The 22,023-nt window shown below is 51.0% G+C and overlaps 9 protein-coding genes across 9 annotated transcripts; 5 read left to right on the top strand and 4 right to left on the bottom strand.

The window, feature by feature from the left end:
* Window positions 1-2,150: 2,150 nt before the first annotated feature.
* Triagg1_9570 (uncharacterized protein) lies at window positions 2,151-3,602 on the bottom strand (the record flags this gene model as incomplete). Its single annotated transcript, XM_062904542.1, has 5 exons — window positions 2,151-2,198; window positions 2,556-2,830; window positions 2,911-3,028; window positions 3,252-3,436; window positions 3,482-3,602. The coding sequence occupies 5 exons, from the start codon at window positions 3,600-3,602 to the stop codon at window positions 2,151-2,153; spliced, it is 747 nt and encodes a 248-aa protein (XP_062751500.1).
* Window positions 3,603-4,228: 626 nt separating this feature from the next.
* On the top strand, window positions 4,229-5,217 carry Triagg1_9569 (uncharacterized protein; the record flags this gene model as incomplete). The annotated part of the gene is made up of 2 exons (XM_062904541.1): window positions 4,229-4,254; window positions 4,314-5,217. 2 exons carry the CDS (start codon window positions 4,229-4,231, stop codon window positions 5,215-5,217), a joined length of 930 nt encoding a protein of 309 aa, XP_062751499.1.
* A 234-nt stretch (window positions 5,218-5,451) lies between these two features.
* Window positions 5,452-6,231, bottom strand: Triagg1_9568 (uncharacterized protein; the record flags this gene model as incomplete). The annotated part of the gene is made up of 1 exon (XM_062904540.1): window positions 5,452-6,231. The coding sequence occupies one exon, from the start codon at window positions 6,229-6,231 to the stop codon at window positions 5,452-5,454; it is 780 nt and encodes a 259-aa protein (XP_062751498.1).
* Window positions 6,232-7,511: 1,280 nt separating this feature from the next.
* On the top strand, window positions 7,512-8,237 carry Triagg1_9567 (uncharacterized protein; the record flags this gene model as incomplete). The annotated part of the gene is made up of 1 exon (XM_062904539.1): window positions 7,512-8,237. One exon carries the CDS (start codon window positions 7,512-7,514, stop codon window positions 8,235-8,237), a length of 726 nt encoding a protein of 241 aa, XP_062751497.1.
* Window positions 8,238-8,972: 735 nt separating this feature from the next.
* Window positions 8,973-9,700, bottom strand: Triagg1_9566 (uncharacterized protein; the record flags this gene model as incomplete). The annotated part of the gene is made up of 3 exons (XM_062904537.1): window positions 8,973-9,022; window positions 9,102-9,147; window positions 9,218-9,700. The coding sequence occupies 3 exons, from the start codon at window positions 9,698-9,700 to the stop codon at window positions 8,973-8,975; spliced, it is 579 nt and encodes a 192-aa protein (XP_062751496.1).
* A 1,624-nt stretch (window positions 9,701-11,324) lies between these two features.
* On the top strand, window positions 11,325-13,071 carry Triagg1_9565 (uncharacterized protein; the record flags this gene model as incomplete). Its single annotated transcript, XM_062904536.1, has 3 exons — window positions 11,325-11,544; window positions 11,610-12,992; window positions 13,046-13,071. 3 exons carry the CDS (start codon window positions 11,325-11,327, stop codon window positions 13,069-13,071), a joined length of 1,629 nt encoding a protein of 542 aa, XP_062751495.1.
* A 947-nt stretch (window positions 13,072-14,018) lies between these two features.
* On the top strand, window positions 14,019-14,957 carry Triagg1_9564 (uncharacterized protein; the record flags this gene model as incomplete). Its single annotated transcript, XM_062904535.1, has 1 exon — window positions 14,019-14,957. One exon carries the CDS (start codon window positions 14,019-14,021, stop codon window positions 14,955-14,957), a length of 939 nt encoding a protein of 312 aa, XP_062751494.1.
* Window positions 14,958-16,025: 1,068 nt separating this feature from the next.
* Window positions 16,026-18,241, top strand: Triagg1_9563 (uncharacterized protein; the record flags this gene model as incomplete). The annotated part of the gene is made up of 2 exons (XM_062904534.1): window positions 16,026-16,208; window positions 16,265-18,241. The coding sequence occupies 2 exons, from the start codon at window positions 16,026-16,028 to the stop codon at window positions 18,239-18,241; spliced, it is 2,160 nt and encodes a 719-aa protein (XP_062751493.1).
* A 318-nt stretch (window positions 18,242-18,559) lies between these two features.
* Window positions 18,560-20,664, bottom strand: Triagg1_9562 (transcriptional regulator family: Fungal Specific TF; the record flags this gene model as incomplete). Its single annotated transcript, XM_062904533.1, has 2 exons — window positions 18,560-19,682; window positions 19,733-20,664. 2 exons carry the CDS (start codon window positions 20,662-20,664, stop codon window positions 18,560-18,562), a joined length of 2,055 nt encoding a protein of 684 aa, XP_062751492.1.
* Between the last annotated feature and the right edge of the window lie 1,359 nt (window positions 20,665-22,023).

The following is a 22,023-nucleotide window of genomic DNA, read 5'->3' as shown; positions in this document are numbered from 1 at the left end:
TAAGCAAACGTCCGCCGACTGGAAAGCTCGGACAGCGGGCCAAATGCGCTCGAGTGTGAGAAGAGCTGCATGCTGCGCGACGTTGCCAGCATGTGCTCTCTGTCGGGTGGTGACAGGCTGGCGCCCAGCTTGAGCAGCGCAGCATGTTGAGAGCTGAGATCTTTGTCGATGTTCTTGTAGAGTTTCTTGTCGGATCCGGTAGACTTAGTTGTGTAGAGATCGCACCCGCCTGTGACATTGCAGTCGGGCGTGTTGAAATTGAGAGCGCCGGTTACGGCCTCGAACTCTTGGACTGGGAGGTACTGCGTAGTGGGGATGTCTTGTCAGCCGGGGATTGTCTCACGCCGGAGTTCAGCTGGTCATGTATTCCACTCACCTTCATGTTGGCTGCTGGATGCGGCTCTGGTTCTTTGCATTAATTGATAGAAGGGGGGGGATGAGCTGATAGAGAGAAATAACGTGCGGTGAGGACCGTGAATTGCCTCGAAGCTGGATCTCCGAGCGATGAGCGGTGAATGCGACAGTAATGGAAGCGAGATTCAGAGACGGAGACTCAAAATGTCTCTAAAGCCGGCAAGATTGGTAGCGGATGACGTGCGGTATCGCTTTGTTCAGGGGTTCGTGTTGCGCACAAGGAGCACTCAAAGGCGAGGTCTGGTTCGTCGCAGTGACGCTCGTCGGTTGTTCGGTCTCTACTCTGGGACCGTAGTCGCGGATCCGCACGGCGATCGAGTTGGAGCAGGGGGGGAGAAGCGCTGCGATACAATCAAGTCCAGCGTCCCAGTCGGATTCTGCCGTGCAATAAGTAGTAAGTAGGGAGAAGAGCCGGGATCGTAATCTTGGTAATGATTGTCTGGTCACCCAAGGCGAGGAGGGTGAAGGAGGAGAGAGGAGGAATCAGGGGATTGGTGGTGTTGCGGCAAGGCTCGACTTGAGATCTAGTAGCGCTGCCGTTGTCGACGCTAAGTGCAGCTGATTCGTGAGCAAGGAGACAGGGCTGGATCAAGACCGGCAGATTGAAAGCCTAGGAGGGCTAGTGAAGAGAAGAGGGATTGAGGGAGAGAGATAGAGAGAGGAGAGCCGGCGGCACTGTGTGGTTTAGTGGACAAGAAGCCGGATCGAGGGGTGACACGCATCAGCATCCCGACGTTGGCAGCCCAGTGACATCAATCAGTCGCCAGATGGTGGGGGCTTTGCGCGTGCTGCAGCGGTGGAGGCGGAGGCAGGCGGAGGCAGGCGGAGGGTGGGCTCACTGTAACTCGCTGTATTTTGGGGGGCAATAGGGGAGGTTGAGCGCTGTAGCCGTGCAAGCCGTGCAACCATGCGGCCTCAGCTGGTTTCTCTGCCGGCGGCGTCCTCAAAACTCCCACGTCGAGCTGTTGATCCGAAGCTAGACAAGCCAGAGCAAAGTTAGAACGTCCATCGCCATTCCGCGCATGGCCCACGTTCCTCAAGCCAGCGAGTTGGTGGGTTTTTGGCGCTTCTCCTTATAGTTCCGAATCCGATCGCCGCGTCGGCTGCGCCCGGCAAATGGCCAGATGGCCCGGATAGTGCTCGTAAGACGACCAAGAACAGCACCACCACAACAGACACAGCTACTGCCAGTCGTGGTGCGGGAAAAGAGGGGGCCAAAGTTGGCAGAGTGGGCGCTTCTGGCGAGCCCATTTGCTGGTGTCAGCTTTGGCAGTGTAACGAATAACGATGCATGGAGCTGCCACGCGCGACAACGACAAGAGGATGTGACGCGGGAGGCCGGAGCGAGACGAGACGAGACTGTGCGGTAAGTGGATTGGATTGATTGGAATCACTGACGATGTCAAAATGTTCTGGAATTGGCTTCGACGCTGTTGCTCCTTCTTCTCGTCTCCTGGTATTATTAGATTCACACCTCAACCAAATGGCCAAGTCCTGGCCCTTGCTCATCAATGCCGGCAACACGTCCGCCGGCTCCGGGCATCGTTCCCCTGATGCCTCTGTTTTCTCTTGACATGGGAGAGGATGGTTTTCCATCCTCCAAGATCTATAAACACAAAGAAAAATGACGCCATATTCTCTCTCCCAGCACATCCACATCAACATCCCTATCCCCTTATCCCCAGTTTGTCCTCTCTTCCCATCGAAGAGATGCTCAGTCTCCTGAGGCTTGTGTATCAAAGAATCCCCACTTCGCGAAGCTTCTCTGTGATTTGCTCGGCCTGCTGCACCAATTGTTAACTATCAAATCCATCTCAACTCTTGCGCCTCGATGACTCCAAGAAGCTGGTGGGACGATAGGGGCATGTTCTTGTGTGGTAGGTGGTGATGAAGGGCCGGCCGGTGGAAACAGATCGCTCGTCCAAAGTTCGCGCGCTTGAGTACCCAATGCCGTATGTGCGCAATTTATAGGATCTTGGTGACCTCGTCTTCGACCTTTTGCGTTTAGGAAATTCGGTGTCAGCTGTGTCAAAGTCGCATAGCCTTAACCGGGAACGAGGCGGCGGAAACGCATCACGCCAGGGGAGGTGCCGGGGGTCGGTGCGATGCGGCCGTCACAATGAACCGTGTATAACACTCACCTCCATGTCTTCGAGTGAATCCTGCTGTCCGATACAGCGCAGCACGTTCTTCTTGCTGCTCTCCTGTAGCTCTCCGGCAAGAAGTAGCTCGTCGAGGATGTAGTATGCCTTTGTGAAGGAAAAGATGATGTCGAGCTCGCACACGTTGCCGTAGTACTTGTCCATCTGCTCGACGTATCGGTGGATGATTTCAAGCGTAATCAGCTCGTTGTCCTCGGATGAGCATCCTGCGATGAAGAAGAGCGAGGCGTATCGTCGATATACAATTTTGGTGTCTAGTGATGACAGATATTCATCAGTTCAACTTGCCATGGGCAAAAAAGGCAACGGATGGGATTTGGCATTCGTCACGCACCTTTGTACTCCAAGAAATTGCACATGCGTGTTCTTCGAGCGAGGACCAGCTGTGAGACATCCTTGACAATCTTGGCCTTGTCCTTGGGGGACAGCGTGGTGAACCACTTGGCAAGACGCTGATGGGGAGATGGTCGGTCAGCAAGACACGCTCGTGGCATATTCATATTCCACCGCCATTCAACGGCAACGAGAGGGACGAGGAGCTACGCACCACTTTCCCCTGACGGGACAATAGAATCAGATAGCTAGAGAGAGATGCCGGTCAGCATCATTCCGACGGGCGCCACAGCAGCAGCAGAGGCGGTACGCACTGAATCGCCATTGTGACGGCTCTCTCACATCACCCGCGACAAGGTGACAGAGGCGAGATGTGGTTTGAATAAGGTAGACTTGAGGCTGGCGTCTCTTGTTCGGACCAGGTACATGTAAGTTTGCCAGGTCGGTGACGAGGCAGTAAGCGCGTGCCTTGGACGGGAGGACATGCTGTACGTACTCCGGTACCTTGCTCCGCGCCCCGTTTTCCGCTGGTCTGGGCCGTACCTTGTGCCCCTCTCTTTGTCACCACGAACCTTCAGCGCTTGGCAAGACGATAATAGCGCTAGAGAGCCCTGCAATTTTAGGGCCCGGACCAGATTGGCTTGTAAGGCTCAACCCCGCGTGGCCTCTGAGGTCAATTTCAGTTGATTCCATGACGAGTCTATTGTCCCCTAAAGGGTCCTCGCTAAATATTATTATTCCTCGAAACTCAATTTGAGACAGGTTGTATATACTCAGGTATGAGCCTAGATGGAGAAACACGGAAGAAAATGAACCACGAGACAAACAGTGGGGAGATTCTCTCGTTTTCTGGGACGTCACCAGGCACATATAAAAAAAGCATCATACGAGCAACCCCTCCTCAAGCAGCCTCTTCAGTATCGGCAAAACTATCAAGTAGAAGAGCCATCAGAACAGCTTATACCATCTGTTTACAAATTCTCTCTCCGAGGCCGCATCCCCCCAATATCCACTCAGCAACCCCCATTACTAATGCGTGCTATGAACCGCCACAAGCGCCGTCTGGAGTAGGGACTACGGGATATTACCATCACATTTAGTTAGGCATTTTTGACAAGAAAAAAAAAGTTATTGCTCGCATATGCCGAGAACCGGGTTAATTGCTTTTTTTACCTTATAGAGCACTATCGAACCAAAGTCGGCCTCTTATCTCCCCATCTTGTTATCTTTCATCGTTTTTTTTTTATTCTTCGAGTCTCCCGCCCTAGGGCTCTATCCCATTGCAGATATCTACCTAGGATTCCCAAACCAACATCACAATGACCAAGATCATTCTCTCCACGGGGTTTGTCCCTCTTTCAGGTCTCTAACATGCTCCCTCCGCTAACTCACACGCCATGGCAGCAATGTCATGTCCGGCGGCCCATCCATCATTCGCAAAGGCGGCGGCAACTCCAAATCGAACCAAGAGCTCGTCAACTCCCTCCGAGACAACTTCGTTTCCACGCGGCTAGACTATGCGATCGATGCCTCGCCCGCCAACGGCTCCAACTCCTTGCCCTCACCCCCTCAGACGCCGGTGGAGGTGTGGACGGAGCTGGACGACAAGACTCTCTACATTCCCAGAATCAACTGGCAAGCGGCCGGTCTGCGCGAGGAGGCTAGCGACTACGAAATCACCGTCAAGCTGTTCCTCCTCCCGGGCACGTCAGTTTCGGCGCGAGAGCAGTATGCGCGCGAAGCGCTCGATCTGGTTCGCAAGGAGCTCAACATCCAGGCAATCGACCTTCTCATCGTCTCCTTCCCCGGAATGTCGTTTGAGGGCACATGCGAAAAGGAAGCCGAGCGCATCAACGCCCAGCAGGGTGACCTAGAAGAGGAACTGGCGTCGTGGAAAGTCTTTGAAGACCTTCACAGCCAGGGGCTGGCCAAGCGACTCGGTGTTGCCGAGTTTGGGAGCGAAAAGCTTCGCGCCTTTATCGAGCGCACGTCGATCCACCCAACTGTCGACCAGGTCAACCTTCAGGACTGCTGCAACGTGCCCGCGCCCCTCCAGAGACTGGCCGAGGAAGAGGGCGTGGAGTTGAACGTCCATACTGACTGCACTGATATCCTCCCTCGTGGCACGTTGCGAGAGCTGCTCGGCCACGGACCCCGGGGAGCTGGAGTGCTGGCAGATGCTGCTCACGGCGGTGCCGGTCTGGAGGGCGAGCTCTCACCTCAATGGGTTGTTCGATATGTGGCATTTGTCAAGGATCGCGGTGTCATCGAGAACAAGGGCTACTTTGCAGGAGCTGAGCTTCAGTAAACGGACGGATTGTGTCGGCATTTTTTTTTTGGATATCATGTTTCTTTTGTCACTAAAAGCGATATTTATTGTTTGTTTGATTTAGTTTGTCCATTGGGATATCATAATAGCGGGCATCATTACAGGGAGCTATGTCACATCATCTCCTCCCTTCTTTCTCTTGCTAGTGAGAAAGAACAGAGAATAAAGAATTTTCTTTTCTTTTTTTTGTCTTTGTTTGTCTCATGTCACGTTCTAGCCGAGCATGCTTCTCTTGCGGCCCCTCATTCTCACTTCTTCTAGTTTCTTGAGAGCCACGCCAGCCTGCTTGAAAGACTTTTTGTATGCCTCCAGGACCTCGCCAAATACGCATTCAGCCCGGGGGTGTGTGCTGCCAAAGGCACGCTCAAGGACGTACAGGTCGACTGCCCGATCTTCATCGTGTACTCCTCCACTGGCGAGTCCAAGGTCGATGATGACAATCTCTCCCTCGAGTCCACTCACGTTGTGGGTTTCGGCCTGGCCCGCGGGGGGGTTCAACATCATGTTGCTCGTCGTCAGGTCGCCGTGGATGATGCCGATGCTGTGCATCTTGCCCACAGCAGCGCCGATTCTCCGCATCAAGTCCTTGAGCTCCTCGTCGTCCTCAATGCCCTCCGTCCTGTTCCCCAGCCTCTGGTTGATGTTCACTCGCACGGGTGTGCCTTGGACCCATTCCAACATCAGCCACCCCGCTGACTCGTCTATAGCATAGACATCGGGAACACGGAGGCCATCTCTGCGACACTTGGAGAGAATGCGAGCCTCAGACAGGATGCGGTGCCTCGTTAAGCGCTGGTCCAGGATCGGGTGTCGCCATGGCTTCGGCGGCCGGTACTTTAGGGCGCAGGGGATGCTGGGCAGCAGGTACGTCGTCTTGTAGAGCCGACCTTCGGCGCCTTGAGTGATGAGCGTTGGCGGGGTCGACGCGGGGCTGGTGAGGATCGCGGGCAGCGGAAATTCATGCACCACGGCTTCCGAGGCGGTGGCCGCCATGGTTGGAGGTTTTGGCGGGAGGCGGGAGGCGGGAGGAGAGAGAGGAGAGAAATTTGTTTAGGTACCAGTGTTTAGGCACAATCCCGGATAAGATAATAGAAACTTCTACAGATGGACGAAACAAGCCTGCTTCGGGGTTGGACCGCTGCGATGCACTCTGCAGGTCATCGCAAAAGTGCTTAACCGCAATTCACGGCCCTTTTTTCCTGCAGCAAGAAAAAAAATGGAAGAGAGAAAAAGCTACTACGGCGCTGTAGTGGGGTTGACAGCGAGGGATTGCCGGTGCCATTGGTTGGGGATCGACGCCCGCCAGCAATTCAAGCGTAAAAAGAGGCCGATATGCAGGACAAGGGAAGACGATGGAAGCTCAAGTCTCTGGACAGTCTGCCATTCGTGGGCTGGACTGGGTCCGCTTCTGCAGGGCTGCCTCTTTGATGAGACCGGGTTTGGGGATGATGTTTCTGGAAGAACACTCTCGACACATAGATTGATAGAATATTTGATCGGCCTCCCGGTGTAAATCAGATCTACCTATGCTGGTCTTGATGCCTCAGGTACTATAGTACCTATATGATATCTCCAGTACTTCCAGGTTCTTTGCAGCAGCAATCTCAGACTCCCTCCCGTGCCATCATGAGAACGCCGTACGACAGACATCCCATGTGACTCCTCCAGTCTTGACCCTTCCCCAACGAACCCTTCCCGTCGTCATAGTAGCTGAGTCTAGCTGATGCCCTTGCAGGGGCTGACGCAGGCGAGTGCGGAATCCGGAATCCGTCATGTTTGCTTTGCTTTGCTTGCTTGCTTCGCCTCTGTGCTGTGTGCTCCGAGAGCCCGACACGACACACACACACAGTATCTGCTCTTCCGCTAGTAGCACTATGAGTCTACCTGCTTCTCCTCCCTCGGCTTCTTAGCCCACGATGCTTGCACAAATGCCTTGGTTTGGTTCTAAAAGAGAGAGTTGTTGGCATTACTAGGTACTAATTATTTAGGTACCTCTCTGCTGCCACACCAGCCCTATCAGGGCTTGGATCAGGGCTCCTCCTCCTCCTCCTCCCCTACGTAATATCGCAATCCGGTTCGCCGCATTAGCTGGTGATTCCTTTTTTCCTTTTGATTCTTTCTTCTCTCTTCCCTCTTCTTCTTCTTCTTCTTCTTCTCTCCTCCCTTTCTCCCCCTTGCCATCCACCAAAGCTCCCCGCCTCCTCCCGCCGGACCATGCCTCTGCCCTTCCAGGACGACATCACGACTTGTGCTTCGTTGCCCTCCGCTGCATAATGGCCGACTCAGGCTGGCTCCAGTGGGCCTACCTCTTGGCCACCACCGCCACTGGCATGGCCATCGTGATGATCGCACAGACTGCGAACTCGTACTGGGCGGCATACAAGGTTGCGCCGCAGGAGGTGGCTAGCTTTATTGACACTCTTGATTTCTCCATCGAGGAGAACGAAGGTTACGACCGGGACGTCTCCAAGGTCCAGCGCCTCGAGGACAAGATTCGCCTTAACCGCCTGCTGAGGGAAATCCAGAAAATCGGCGATGATTTGCGCGATGAGCTGAGCTGCCTGGTCCTTGAGGAGGGCGCAACCACGCTGCGGACCAGCTCGAGGCTCATGTGGGCGTCGAAACGCTCGCAGCTGGAGGAGAGAATGAGGCGGCTGGAAACGCTGCGCATGCGCTTCATGATGGTCTATCTAGGCATTATAACCTCAATCGCAGAAAAGCAGCCGCCGCCTCCCCCTCCGCCACCGCTGCCCAAGCAGTTGCCGGACAAGACCACTTACACAACACCCACCAGACCCTCGGCAAAGAAGTCGTTTGACGATCTGCACCGGCGCACGCCTACCCGAAGACTTACCACGCAGGCCATCGGCCACAATGAGCACGTTGAGACACCCCAGCGCAGCGGCTGGGCTGGAGTCGTCCAGGAGTTGCAGATGTCGCCGCGGATGCGGGCACGACACGCCTCCATCGAAAAGCTCATGGAAGACTCGTCACCTTAGAAGCAAAACCTAGCATCAGCTTGGGGTTTTTCTTGCTTTGTTGGGCCGATCTCCTTCCCTTACTCTTTCTTCATTCCCCCCTTTTTATTACTTTAATGTATTCCACATCCGGTTCCTCTCGAGACGAACCGGCTATGATTTAACATTCCTACACACACACACAACTCAACGGCATGCAGACGGTAGAAGTTTACCATGACATGGCCATGACTTTCGTTACGAATCTTACACGACACCACCAGCAATATGAACGAATAAAGAAGGACGAATTGATAGGCTAGAACAAGTGTTCGACGGCTAGCTTTACTTTACGACGTATGAGACAAGAAAAAAGAGTTTCAGGTTTATGAGGCACGAATTGATCTCCTTTGTTTTATGGCGCCCGCTGATATGGATGGGACATGGATGGGATACGGGTGTGGGCGGTGAACTATATCCAAGTCTTTTGATGATTTTCTCCTTTGTTCCTCTCTCTTATTCAACCCCATCACATCACACTTTATTCTTAGATAGGATACCCCGTTTGTTTCACTTTCTTTTCATTTCACCAAGATTGCTCACGCAAGCTTCTCCCTCTCCAGCTTTTTACCTCTCAACACAGTTAATCACTTTCTTTTCTTCTATGCAACCTTTTTACACTCATTATCATTCAGCTCTACGCTTGCTCCATTTCCTTCACTTTGCCCTTGCCTGTTTTAAATTCACAATGAGTACCGTCTCCGAGGCAAATTCCCATCAATGAGCAGATAAAACAGCATCCGGGCCTGTACCATTCTTCTCGCCCACTGTATGCAGAGTTAGAAATTTGGCAAACAGAGTTAAAAATAAAATACAAGTTTGATGATGAGCTTGAGCTTGACTTACCATCCAGAGCGACCAAGAATCTGCTCACGCAGTTGTAGGCAGCGACCTGTCATGCCAATATTCCGTCAGTAAATCGAAATGCAGCGTTTCATTAGCCGCAAGTAAAAGCATCTTACCGTCGCCGTTATCTCTACAACCTCCTGGTCGTTAAAGTGCTTCTTCAACGCCGCAAACGTCTCGTCCGAGACTTGCACATTCTTGGTCATCTCATCCGCATACACCAGCGTCGCCCACTGCTTCTCGCTCAACAGCCCCTCCGGCCTCTCCCCCAACGAGTCACTCTTGATAGCTTCCAAGGCGTCCTCGCTCACGCCGCCCTGGACGGCCAGCGGCGCGTGGTGGCCCCATTCATACCACGCCTTGTTGCACACGGCAACGCGCGAAATGGCCAGCTCGCGCACGTCGTCGCTGAGAGAGGTCTTGGTGCGGACGGCGCCGAGGAACGAGTTCCAGCCGTCTGCTACGGGGGGCGAGTGCAGGAGGGTCAGGTCCAGGGCCTGGAGAGGGCGAGGGGCTCGACGGTCTCGGATGCGCTGCACGATGGCGGCGTCTTGCTCGGTTTGAACCGGGGGAGGATCGGCGACGTAAGGGAGACGCATGGCGACGGCGAAGATGTGATGTTTAGGTGCTAAACTTGTTAGTCTTCAGAGGAGTGAACGAAAATGATGCTGTTGAATGTCCACGTTCTCTCATATATATCTCAAGGTCCGGGGGAGATGCTGGGCGGATTCGGCAGAAAGCGCGGGGTACCGGAGTCACATTCCCGACCCGCCGTCCACATCGGGGCCGAAAACCGGCAATTGCTTCTTCCATGATAGAGCAGGGGTCGGGACGAATGTTTTTGAGTGCTACAGTAACATTGGCTCAGCTCTGCTTGGAGTCATTAGGCAGTTATCCTGGGTTGTTTACAATATTCGGAAGGAATTGCAACATTCTTATGAGTCTTAAGCAAATGGAGAGAGAGATTGTCTTCCTCTTACGGTCTACTCCAAAGAAGAGGGCCTTGAATTGCTAGCTGCTGGTTGCCCACGATTGACTCACCTCTAAAAAGTATAGATGACTCCAAGTGCATTCCGGGTCCCAATATTGGAGGATATCTGATGGGATGAGAAACTTAGAGGACGCAAAACCCACCTGGGTTAAATCGCCCGGGCACCTGAGAAGCATGATGCAGATCAACAAATGCCACTTCTGAGCCAAAAGAGCAGGCCACAACGAGCCCAACATTGCCCAAGTGGATTCGCGCGGCGTAAGCACAGATCAAATTCGGCCAACAGCTAAAAGGCAAAAGGGGAAAAAAAAAAGAAACAGAAACAGGTTCTGGAGGGAGTCGAACCCTCGCTGCCGGAATCAAAATCCGGAGTCATAACCGTTAGACCACAGAACCATGAAGGTTCATTGGTCAAATTTCCCATATTTAGCATTATAAACCTCTAGCGAAATGATATTGTCTTTTTTACTCTAGGGTAGCGTTGCGACTCCGCGGAAATGTCAACGTTGCGTGGGAGCTGGATTTCAAATATGGCTGAAAATATTTGTCGCTGGCCGATTCATCTTTTTATTAAGATTTTGTAACATTGAAATGATAGTGGGAGGGGCGCATTGCTTCGAGCTGCGTTTTGTAGACATTGAAACAAAGCGTCATTGTTGCTGTGAATCAGCCGCGATCCCTGGACTGGCACTCAATTGTGTCAGCAGCAGCATACAAGTGAATTGAAAGAGAAAAACATCAACTACCTCTGCATGTGCCCGGTTTCACGCATGCTTGGCCTAATTTGTATAATGCTCGATGCTACATTGCATGGTGGATAAGAGTTTGCTCGGGAGTCTAACCGGAAACATTCAGCACAGTGCGTCGACGAAGGATTCTATCTGTGAACGATCAGACAGGACACTTTGTGTGCGTAGATGTTATAGACGACCTTTATCTAAGGATTGTAAATCATCGTGACATGCAGATGCTTGAATTAGTCAAAAATGATACATCGGACCCAAGAATTCCGATTTGAAACGAACCCATTGGTCGCAATCACGTTGCGCTGTCGCTACAACTTGCCTATTCTGACTCAAAGCGAGCGAGTCCAAATGACAGTGTCCAAACTGTCTACAACAACCGTGTAAGGCGCATAGCTTTCAGCAGGATTCGCACTTACACCTTTAGATCTCTCTCCTCCCAACTTATTTTCTTGCCGCTCTCTTCGACAGCAGGAAAATAAACATAAAATGAGAAGCTCTTATTTCGATGATCTTGCGGCGCCCTTTGAGGCCGACCGGCTTATCGAAATTCGCACGTCTGGAATGAAGCAAATGCCGGGTTTGGCCATCATGTCGGGCATTGACAAGGAGCTCCGCACTGTCTCGATGAAAGTCGATAAGCTGGGACTGGAAGGGGATGAGCACGATCTTACATTTCATGGCGGCGTGGACAAGGCAATTCTTGGATGTGGGCATTCCTCAATGGCTGCCGTGAACTATAGACCAACTAATGACCGAGCTTGCTTTTATTAGACTGCTCCTCGCATTATCCATCCTGGCAGGAATCTTATCCCGAACGTGTCGACAAATTCGTCCCGGGAGGCTTCGGAGAGAACTTTGTCACAGCGCACATGAACGAGCGAAATGTCTGTATAGGAGACGTTATATCTGTTGGTCCCGAAGTGGTCCTCCAGGTATCGCTCCCGCGGCAACCGTGTTTCAAGCTCAACCACCGCTTTTCATTGAAGAACTTCGCCCCTGAAACTTACAAGACTAGTCGCACCGGATGGTACTATCGGGTCCTCCGTGGGGGCAACGTTAGCACTGGCGACGAGCTGAAGCTGGTTGAGAGGAAATGGCCAGAGTGGACAATTGAGCGCGTGCAGGAATATCTCCATCGCGTAACTGACAATGATGAGATGAATGAGAAGCTGGCAGAAGTGGAGGCTCTGGGCAACGAGGCCCGCGGTCAATTCAAGAAACGCGTGGCCAAGGCACAAAAACGGAAGCAGCAGAAGAAAGAAGATCCCTGGGAGGCTTACAAAGTGGTCAGCCGGAAGATGGAGACACCAAGGACGGTTTCGCTGGTCATTGAGGCAGCTCCTAACCCCCAGTCTGAGGGCTTTCCATCGGCGGCTCATGCCAAACTGAGACTCGCCAACGGACTTGTGAGGACGTATTCCGTCGTGTCAAATAGCGGCAAGAAAACCGAATCGGCCAGAAGATTGGAGTTTGGTATTGCTCTCGACGAAAATAGCCGAGGCGGCTCGCGTTATATCCACGAGTCTGTCAAAGTCGGAGACAGCATTGAAGTGGGTGGTGTGACGAGCGATGTCAACGGACCAGTCAGTGCAGCAAGCAACCACGTTTTTATAGCGGGAGGGATCGGCATCACGGCCTTTTTGGAACTCATGAAGATGTACGACTCTATTAACTGGAGCTTTCAACTTCATTATGCAGTACGATCCTCGGATGATGTGCCTTTTCGCGAACAACTGGAGTCGTATGGAGAGAGAGTCATAATATATGACAAGTCGAAAGACCAGCGGATGGATATCAAGAACATCATGAAGACCATGCCCTGGAACAGCTTCCTGTACGTCTGCGGACCCAACCGTATGATGGAAGCAGCCAAAGCTGCCGCCGAAGAGGCTTCCATCCCTCCCCAAGAGATACACTTTGAGGCCTTTTCCGCCGACACGACCGGAGATCCTTTCGAAGTAGAAGTTGTGAATAGGAAGAACAAGGTTGTCAAAGTGGGTGAAGAGGAGAGCCTCTTGGAAGTCCTTCAGCGCGAATTTGGAGATATTCCCTCGAGTTGCGAGGTGGGTAACTGCGGTACCTGCAAGGTTACTATCAAGAGCGGAGAGGTGATTCATCGAGGTTCGGCACTCATGCCGGATGAGAAAGAATCTTGTATGTTGACGTGTGTCAGCCGTGGTGTTGGAAGGATTGCAATTGAATTATAGATGTCGGGAAGGGTGTCTTCGTGTAAGGGTGTTACACATGTTCCGTTGCCAATTGAAATAAAATTAGGGAGTAGTTATTCAACACCTCAAGTTGGCTATCTAGCACCCCAGCGACTACATGAGTTTAAGCATTGGAATGGGAAAGTCTTTTATCTAGTACTATCACAAACATTTATTTCAGTAATAAATATAGTATCTAGTTCTTTACGATATCCGCTACTATAGCTATATTTCGCTAGTATTTACCAGTATGTCTATATTTCTCTAGTAACTGCTACTATAGTTGGGTAGATGTTTGTAGGATTTACTATCATAACTGTAGTCGTCCAGTAGAGCACTCAGTATTATTTGCGATAGGGATGCCAAATAGGCGTTCCGTAAATTTACTTTCCATCTTGAGGGGAATACCACGAATATGAATCTTCCAAGCACGTTGCAGCATCTTCTCCTACTTGCTTGCACAGTTCACGAACCTGGACAAAGGACTCAACATCCAGCGAGAAGGGCTCTTAATGCAAACATTCCGTTGGCACAGCATCGAACGGCGAGATGGCCGAGTTGGTTATGGCGTCAGGTTAAGGCTACCTTAACAGCAATTCCTGGTGGAGCAATCCGCGTGGGTTCGAGTCCCACTCTCGTCATTTTTTGATGGTTTCGAATATTCTTTTTTGCCGATAATAGCATCATGAGCTTCGTTTGATTGAAAAGAGTCGTGAGGAATTTCTTTTCATGTTGACAGTTTTTTTTTTGCGCTGCATTGCTCACTTTGTTCAGATGGGAGGGCCAATCCTTTCCGCACAGAGCGTCGAGTTGACCCACCCATATCGATACGAGACTGTGGGGCCGATTTTTTCTCTAGACTTCAAGAGTGTCGAGCTGCTAAACAAAACTTCGTCCTGCTGCTACACGCAAAGCCGAATCACCATCCACAAACACGCACATACTTCATCCAGGGGCCATAAATCGCTACAAGATGGTTCCCGTAGATGCGGCCGGCGATCAATTCGCCGTTCTCCCCATTCAGATGCCGCCAGTGCCTTCATTCCCCGAAACTGCCCTCCACGAAGTGCGGATACGAAGAAATGCGCCCAAAATCCCTACGGCGAATGATTCTCGCAGTCTATTCCTGAAGAATATTCCTGCCGATAGCACAGAACCCCATTTTAGGGCCGTATTTACCGAGCTCGTTGGTGCTGGACGATTCGAGACGATAGCATTTGAAGGAGAGGACAGGGCTGTTGTTGCCATTGACCCTGTCAGAGCAGTCAAGGCTGCTGCGCTCGCGCGCAAGCGGAAGAGAAGCGATGTGGAAGAAGAAGAAAAGGCGGAAGAAGAAGCCGCGCAGCTACCAGATATCTGGACGCGCCAACTTCACCGAAGCAGCAGCACCGCGATTGTGTTACTCGCCGATGAGAAGAGTGTGCAGCTCGTCCTTAAAGCGATTGCAAAGCTTCAGAAGACCAAAAAGTATCCTGTGTGGGGACAGGGCTTATCAGGCGATGTTCCACCACTGGGAGCTCCTTGGGTGTCTTCCCATCTGCGCCTTAGCCGTGCCGACAAGGCCGAGATACAAAAAGCTACACATGCATTCTTCAATGTGTTCAACAGGAAGGAGAAGGAAGCTGCTGAAATCAGCAAGCGACTACGCAACGAACCTGATGAAGATGGCTTCGTTACTGTTACTCGTGGTGGAAAGGGTACTCCTGCAAACCAATTCGAAGCCGAGGAGGCCAGACAAAAGATGATGGAAAAGGCGGCCAAGAAGAAGTCGGAAATGAAGGACTTTTACCGATTCCAGCTGCGAGAACGACGGAAACAAGAACAAGCGGAACTGCTGAAGCGTTTCGAAGAAGACAAGAAGAAGGTCAATGCCATGCGGGAAAAGAGAGGAAAATTCAAGCCCGAAACATGATGTGGATGGTCCCGTTACACACTGTCCGTATAGTGAAGTAAGTCGAACTTTTCATTGTTCACTTTTCTTTGCCCTCAAGCATGATGACGCACGCGGGGCCATCGAGAGGCTGGAATGGGCTCGGGTTAGCCTGAGCCCAGCTCGGCTAATGTCGACAAAAACCGCGTAAAACAATCTTCTCAAACTTGTCTGAAGCTTGAACTATAACCAATGGTGCTTTTATATGACGATTGAGGATGAGAAATGGTATTAATGCCATGCACAGGAACAATCGAGCTTTCGGTCTGATGAGGGCGTTGAACAAGCGAAGAGAAAACGAGGCATACGTGGAGCAATCATATGATTTGGTTATCACTTGTTGGAATCATGCAACTTCATCAAATATCGCATCAGATCTACCTCCTACTCTAGCTTGATGATCGCCGTCAGACTCACTTATAAGTTGAGAGCTAGGATCTGCTAATGCAGCAGCAAAGCTATCATGAGGATATCGTGCCGCGGAAGTGTAGGTGGATAATGATACCCCCAATGTATATAAATAATAAGAAACACTTTGGATATCCTCAGATCGGCTATGGCGTTCAAAAAGTTGCCCATCGCAGATACAAATATTTGAAAGCACAAACAATACATGATGGTTCAATGTACTTTGATTGTACAGGCGGCGCTGATGATACAGACTCGGACTCGAGAGTGCTCTTGAATCGAAAACTTTGAGAAATTTATTTTACATTTTGACACTCTTCCAAAATTACAAGAGAGAAACAAAAGAGAACATCCAATTCGAAGTAATATAGCCGTCTTGATAGTAGAATTCTTGCCTGGCGGGTTCGCAGATACTCCCGCTTAGTCAGCCAATCACTCGCGGCAACTTGGGCATTGTTTACTTTCTCCGCCTGACAACCAAAACTTGCGATAACAGAGGAGCAATACTGGAGACCATCATCGAGTGCTTCTGTCCACGGCAGCTTTGAACAAGAAGCATGACACTGCAAAATCGGAGATAAGATCAATATTTACACACAATTTTTATTCATCTCTGTTTTGCCTCCCAGCTGTGGCCTCACCATGATTGATACGGACAATCTTCGAACCGCCTCGCTATACATCAACAATCAGCTGCTCTCGAGAGGTCTGATCCGAGATGGCCACGACATTAATTTTGCAGACTTTGGAGAGAGGGGACTTGGGAGTCCTCGCAACGCAAGTCGCATCATCAGCCTATTGAACGATCTGATCCTCCGACGGGATGTAAGCTTTGCAGTGCTTCTTTTCCCTTGCGCAAACATTGGCTGACCCCTCTTCAGCGCGATGCAGAGCAGCGCGAATCCTTCTCAGCAACGGTTATCAATCTTCGAGCAGAGAACTTGAAACACACAAACGACATTGCCCGACTATCAGAGAAATGTGCCGACGCACAGCGAAGGAGCGACATCGCGGCGACGTCCGAGGCGAATATTAAGACACAGCTCAAGTCGGCCGAGTCTGTCGTGAAAGGACTTAAAGATGAACTAGCAAAGACAAAAGGATTGGTGGCTCAGGTGCGAGCATCATGCGCAACCGAGATACGGCGGCGCGATCGCCAAATCGAAACACTCAAGAAGCAAGTTGGCGAGGCGGGCCGTGCCAGAGGGACAAGGTCCGGCTCTGGAATCCTGTCAATTGCTGTGACGGGAGAGGTAAACAATGAAGAGAGGACGTCACCCTTGCATGGCGGAAACCTTGAGGACAAGGATTACTCATTGCGCAGCGAGACGAATACCTTTCTGGCGAGTCTGGCACAAAACCTGAGCGAGGAAAACGAAGTCCTCTTGGGAGTAATGCGGCAAGCGAAGGACCAATTGCGAGAAATGAGTGGATGGAGCGGGGAAGAAAAAGAGGGTTCTGAAGTGGTCAAGCCTCAAGGCTGGGAGGAGATGGCGTCGGAGCTGGGGGCCGTGATGAACCACATGAGAAACATCTTGACGAACCCGTCATTTGTACCAATCGAAGAAGTCGTGATGCGAGAGCAACAGATCGACCAACTCAAGGAGGCCGTGATCAAAATGGAGAGCCGATGGGAAGATACTGTCCAACTGATGGATGGCTGGCGGAAGAGAATGGCGACAAGCGGCAAGCCCATTGGAGAGGAGGATATTATGATGGGGTTGCACTTGAGCCCAGTTCGCGTCTCTGGTGTTGAGGAAACGAGATACGCTCGCGAGTCTATCCTACCAGTCGTTGAAGAGGAGGAAGAGCCCGAGGAAGATATATATGGATATAGTGATGACGAGTTTAGTGGCTTCTCTGGCGATGGTAATAACGGCGAAGAAGAATACGGGGACAACGGCAACGGCAACGACGATAACGCCGCCGACGATGATGTGGCAGCTATGGAATGCGACACTGAAGAGCCGAATGGCCACGTATCGGAGACAGGAGAGGCCACAATGGTAATCGACGATATGGGACAACCTATGGAATTGGAGTCACTATCTGAGCAGTCTCAGACTGGCCCTCTTCAGAACTCCTCTTCGGCTGGCAACCGTGGTCCTCAGCAGAGCACACTCCGACCGAAGCTTACTTACACTGCCTCTGTCGCGAGGGGGCCACAACAGCCTGTTACAACGGCCAATATGGATACTGCCAAGCAGATGCTTGACCGGGTTACCAGATCTCTTGCTACCCAACGGCAGCTGCCTGTTGCCACAAAGGCTAACAAACCCGTAGAGGAAACCCGTATGGGTTCTACAACATCTCTGGACGAAGCTCTACTGGGAAATAATGAAAAGGAGACTAGCAAGAGAGAAAACAGTCGTTCTGAAGAGCATGCTCCTTCGAGGGGCGGACTCGCTGTTGGCACTGCTCCAAAAGCTGGAAACCTGCGCTCAAATCCACGCCGTGTGCCCGTTCGTTTACCACACCCGCGATTACATGGCGCGAGGCCTCAACCTCCGTCTCCATCCAAGACTGCGATTGCTGCCAAGCTCGCTGCTGCAGAAAAACAAGCTGATGCTGCCCGTGCCCGCGCAAAGCTCAGAGCGCTCCACACCACGGAAGTTGCCCAACAGCCTACCGTGGCCTCTGCCGAAGGATCGTCAAGGCCGGCAGCTACGAGGACGGGCATTCCAGCCGTTAATAGCGCAAGGGGTTTGAGTCCGGTAAAGAGAGAAGTTGCGCAGCCGGAAGCACAGCAGCCGGAGAAACGCAAGAGGGACAGAAGGGCGGCCAAGGTTACGTCGAGGCGGAGGAGCACGCTTAGTCCTTTTGAGCTGCAGAGCTTGATATCCGGCAATGTTGAGTGAGTGGCTGGTGAGAGTGTGATGATGTGATGATGTGACGATACTGCGGCAATCTTTGGACATTTGGATGGTGGCGTTTTTATTGATGCTGTCTAGAGTTGAGAAGGGCTTTGCCATTGGCGTTTCTATGGATGGTTGAGCACGGTATATACAATATTGGTAGTCACGGACTATATGAATATAACAACCCCTTGATTTAATATTATATGTTAATTATATTATTCTGGTCATTGAAGATATAATTCGTTCCAACTTTGCTAGCTGAAGAGAAGAAGTAATGCTTGATGCTGAAAGGGCCGGTAGCAGAAAGCACAGAGGAAATCAATCTTGGTAGTACATCTGACTGCTCTTATTTCCCTCCCAAGCTTGCCCGAGATCCATATACTTCGTAACCACCGCCTCCCCCCCAGGTGAGCTTGGAAACGCCTTTATGAGCGAAATACCATATTGGAGAATCCCCACCGCATCGCTCAAGACCACTGCCCCTTCGTCTTGACGGGTGAGAACAAGCATGTGCCTCTCGCTCCAATCTGCATCGCCGAGGACAGGGTCTTCAGGGGTGATGTTGTCAATGGCGACAATGGAGGGCTCAGGGGTAGCAGACATGTTCATTCTCGGGTCCACGTCCATGGAATCTCGCGGCCAGGGGGCTTTTGGCGAGAACGGCGCTGGTTTACCGTGGCTTGGGCTGGATCCAAGGGTAGAAGCCGCCCATAGCGTCAAGACTGCCCTGTGTACGGCTGTCGACCACCACCAGGGATGTGCGTCGTCGTTGATGGCGCGCAAGTACCGTAGCGCTTGGCCGCAGTGGAAAATGGCGTCTTGGCGGTTGAAGATGCTTCTCTCGTTTTGGAGAGATTGTTGCCAGAAGGTGATGCTGAGGCTCTCTCTGTCGGCGAGGCGCTCGATGTCGACGAAGTTTGCCACGAGGTTGAGGCATGTGAAATGATACAAGATCAAGGCTGGTGTAGTATCTTGGGGGTAGAGATTTTCGGTATGACATTGCATTGCTAGACTGTGCCACTCTTGGAGAAGTCTCTGCGATTCTAGTAGAGCAGAGTTTGCTGCGTCGGATAATACAGGAGAATAGCTGTGCTTTGCCAAATAAAGGAGACTTTGTGAATGGTGAACCAGAGCTTGCAGCGGGTGAAGAAGAAGCTGGAGATGCCGTGGTGGTACTCTTTTTGGCAGGGTCCCGTGAAGAAAGTCTTTGAATAGTTGATTCAAGGTCGGGCGAGGCTCAAAGTCGAGTGTTTCTTCTGTTTTAATGTCGGCGTATAACCCATCTAAAAGATACAGATTGCTAGTCTGCGAGAGGTTTTTCGTATCCCATGGAAGTTCGGGATCGGGGAGAGGGCGTCCCAAGTCGCACGCGGAAATGGTCTGCGCCGTATCGTAAAGGAGGCTCAGCTCGTGATCCATTTTGACCCAGTTATATAACAATCTACGTAAATGGTTAACATCTGTCACACGAGTTGTCATGGATATACATACCTATCGCGAGTTGAGTACCGGCTCTTTGCCTTTGGTTGTTGATGCAGCTGCATCGATTCGCCCACAGCAAAGTCTGGAGCATGGCTATCAAATAGTCCCTTTTGTCTAAGCTTCTTTATCCAAGTTCTTGCACTGGATAAGCTTGGAGTTTCTTGCGAATGCGGCAGGTTGGGGGCGCTGCAGATGTCGAGCCTGGATTTGTGACTGCCCCCCAAGAAGCTAGAGGCGTCTTCACGAGCATCCGGCGAGTGGACCAGACCGGCATAATCTTTCATCTTCGGTAAGTATGATACCTCGAAGAGAGTATGGGAGCTATTGGGGTCGTTGAGTAGGTTTTCTGGGTAGTATCGATGGCTTTTCGGTATTCTCATCGAGATGTCGTTGTTGAGGAGGTCAAGGTTTGTAGAAAACTCGGAAAAGATAGGGATGGGCGAGTTTTGTTTATTTTCAAAGGCGTTCCGGTTATCTGAATAAGATGAGCTGCCACCCAACGATGGGGCAACAACGGAGTAGCCGGATAATGGCGAAAGTGGGTTGAGGATATCCCAGAGACTATCATCCTGTTGATCTGCATCTCCACGTACACCTTGTGAGGAATCTTGAGCAGTGTTTTCAGGATAGTGTCCCACATCAAAAGAAAAGGAAGTCTTTTGAAATGGCTGTGATCCAAAGCAGAAGCCGGTTAACTGGCCCTTTGTCGATGAGGGTGTCGCTTGTGCTGCCCGGATCGCAGCCTTGGAGGCTCGACGGGCATATCTGGCGGTGCATTGTAGATTTTTATCGATACATCTCGAGCAAGGGATCTTTTTGTCACAGCCCGTCTTTGCACTCGCGCAGTTTTGACAGGCGATGAGTGTGCGTCCAGAGATGTAGGGGCTGTTCGCAGTTCCAGACGAGGGCTCGATATAATCTCCCGGTCTGTGAAGCGTCATAGTGTAACTTTGCACCCGGAGGTTTGAACTAGAGGGAACGAACGAGCTATAGGCCAAAAAAATATGAGTGAACATGAACGATGGCAACGCGTTTAGCGGTCAGGATATACTCGCAAGGGGATGAGAGTCTTGTGGAAGTCGCCGCTGTGGATCACCATTTTCATAATAAGAATGATTCTGGAAAGTATGGTCATGGATAGCATTCAGAGAATCTATATTGGGATAATTAGTCTTTGTAGGTAATGCAACAAACCGCCAGGCCTCAAAGGAAATCTGGTTTGCAACAAACCCCTTTGTTTGTGTGGCTCGTCAGCAACGCCGAGAGCGGCTAAGAGAGTCCATGTTAACCGATTCAAGAAGGTGTCGCGAAGAAGCCACTGTTGTATACGACAGCTGAGAGAAGAAGGATGCTTCTTGTGGACAATGAGATTTAGTTGTGTTGCGCGTACGTCTCTAGTATAGGTGCGTACGTATTGCGTAAAGGGGGCTAGTCAATGGCTAAACGAAGCTCGGTGTGTGTGGTTTAATCGACGTGAAACCGCCATACGGCATGATCTTTGCAAGAATGTGCAACTTTGAAACGGTTGGATAGCCTTCAACTCTGATGGATGATAAGCACGGCGCTTCCAGAGAATAAGCACAGGTATCCAGTCCGATACTGAAGAGAAGTGGCTACGATATTGGTTTTGTGATGTGTAAGGTGAGAGAGACCCTTATTTCTGGATAGGTAGTTATTGCCGACTTACTGCAGGTATCGACTTCATTCTTTGGCAAATGGATTCAAATATTGACGACAAGGCAGCAATTGCCGGAGGGTTTGCTTTTCCATGGCAAGGGGAAAGGCTAGACATCATTAATAAGATGACATAGAGTACGGACAAGCTTTTTTGAAGGTGACAGATTCCCTGCAACCGGTCCAGCTGAGAAAATTGAAGAGACGCCAATGGTATTTCCTTGGGTGTTCTGTGCTGTATTGGCCATGTATCGGTCGAAAAGAGAGGCAATCTCAACTGTAGAGCCAGAGCTGGTGTTGGCCCTGAAGTTGAGAGTTTCAAACGTTATCAAAATGTTGATTCACAGTAGCATCTCGTCTTTGTAATTGACCCATTCTATTTTGGCATTCTGCACTTGCTTATGGACGAACAGAAGTCAACGATGCTAGATTATGATACTCTGTACAATCTTGACTTGTGTGAGGCAAGCTGCATCTGATGTGCAAACTATGCACTCCTATGCAAGCCAGGCTGGCCAAGTGTTGGTGTCTGGGAGCCTTCTTCTGTTAGTGTTGTAATCTCTGAGGAAAGTATGCGAGTGGTTATTTTAGGCTTCCATGATTGTCTCACATATAATATCCCGTAT

Source organism: Trichoderma aggressivum (genome assembly GCF_033847375.1).
Source record: "Trichoderma aggressivum f. europaeum strain CBS 100526 chromosome Unknown scaffold_055, whole genome shotgun sequence".
NCBI classification, from domain to species: Eukaryota; Fungi; Ascomycota; class Sordariomycetes; order Hypocreales; family Hypocreaceae; genus Trichoderma; species Trichoderma aggressivum.
The sequence above is the reverse complement of the archived record's forward strand: the minus strand, read 5'-3'. Positions and strand labels throughout refer to the sequence as shown.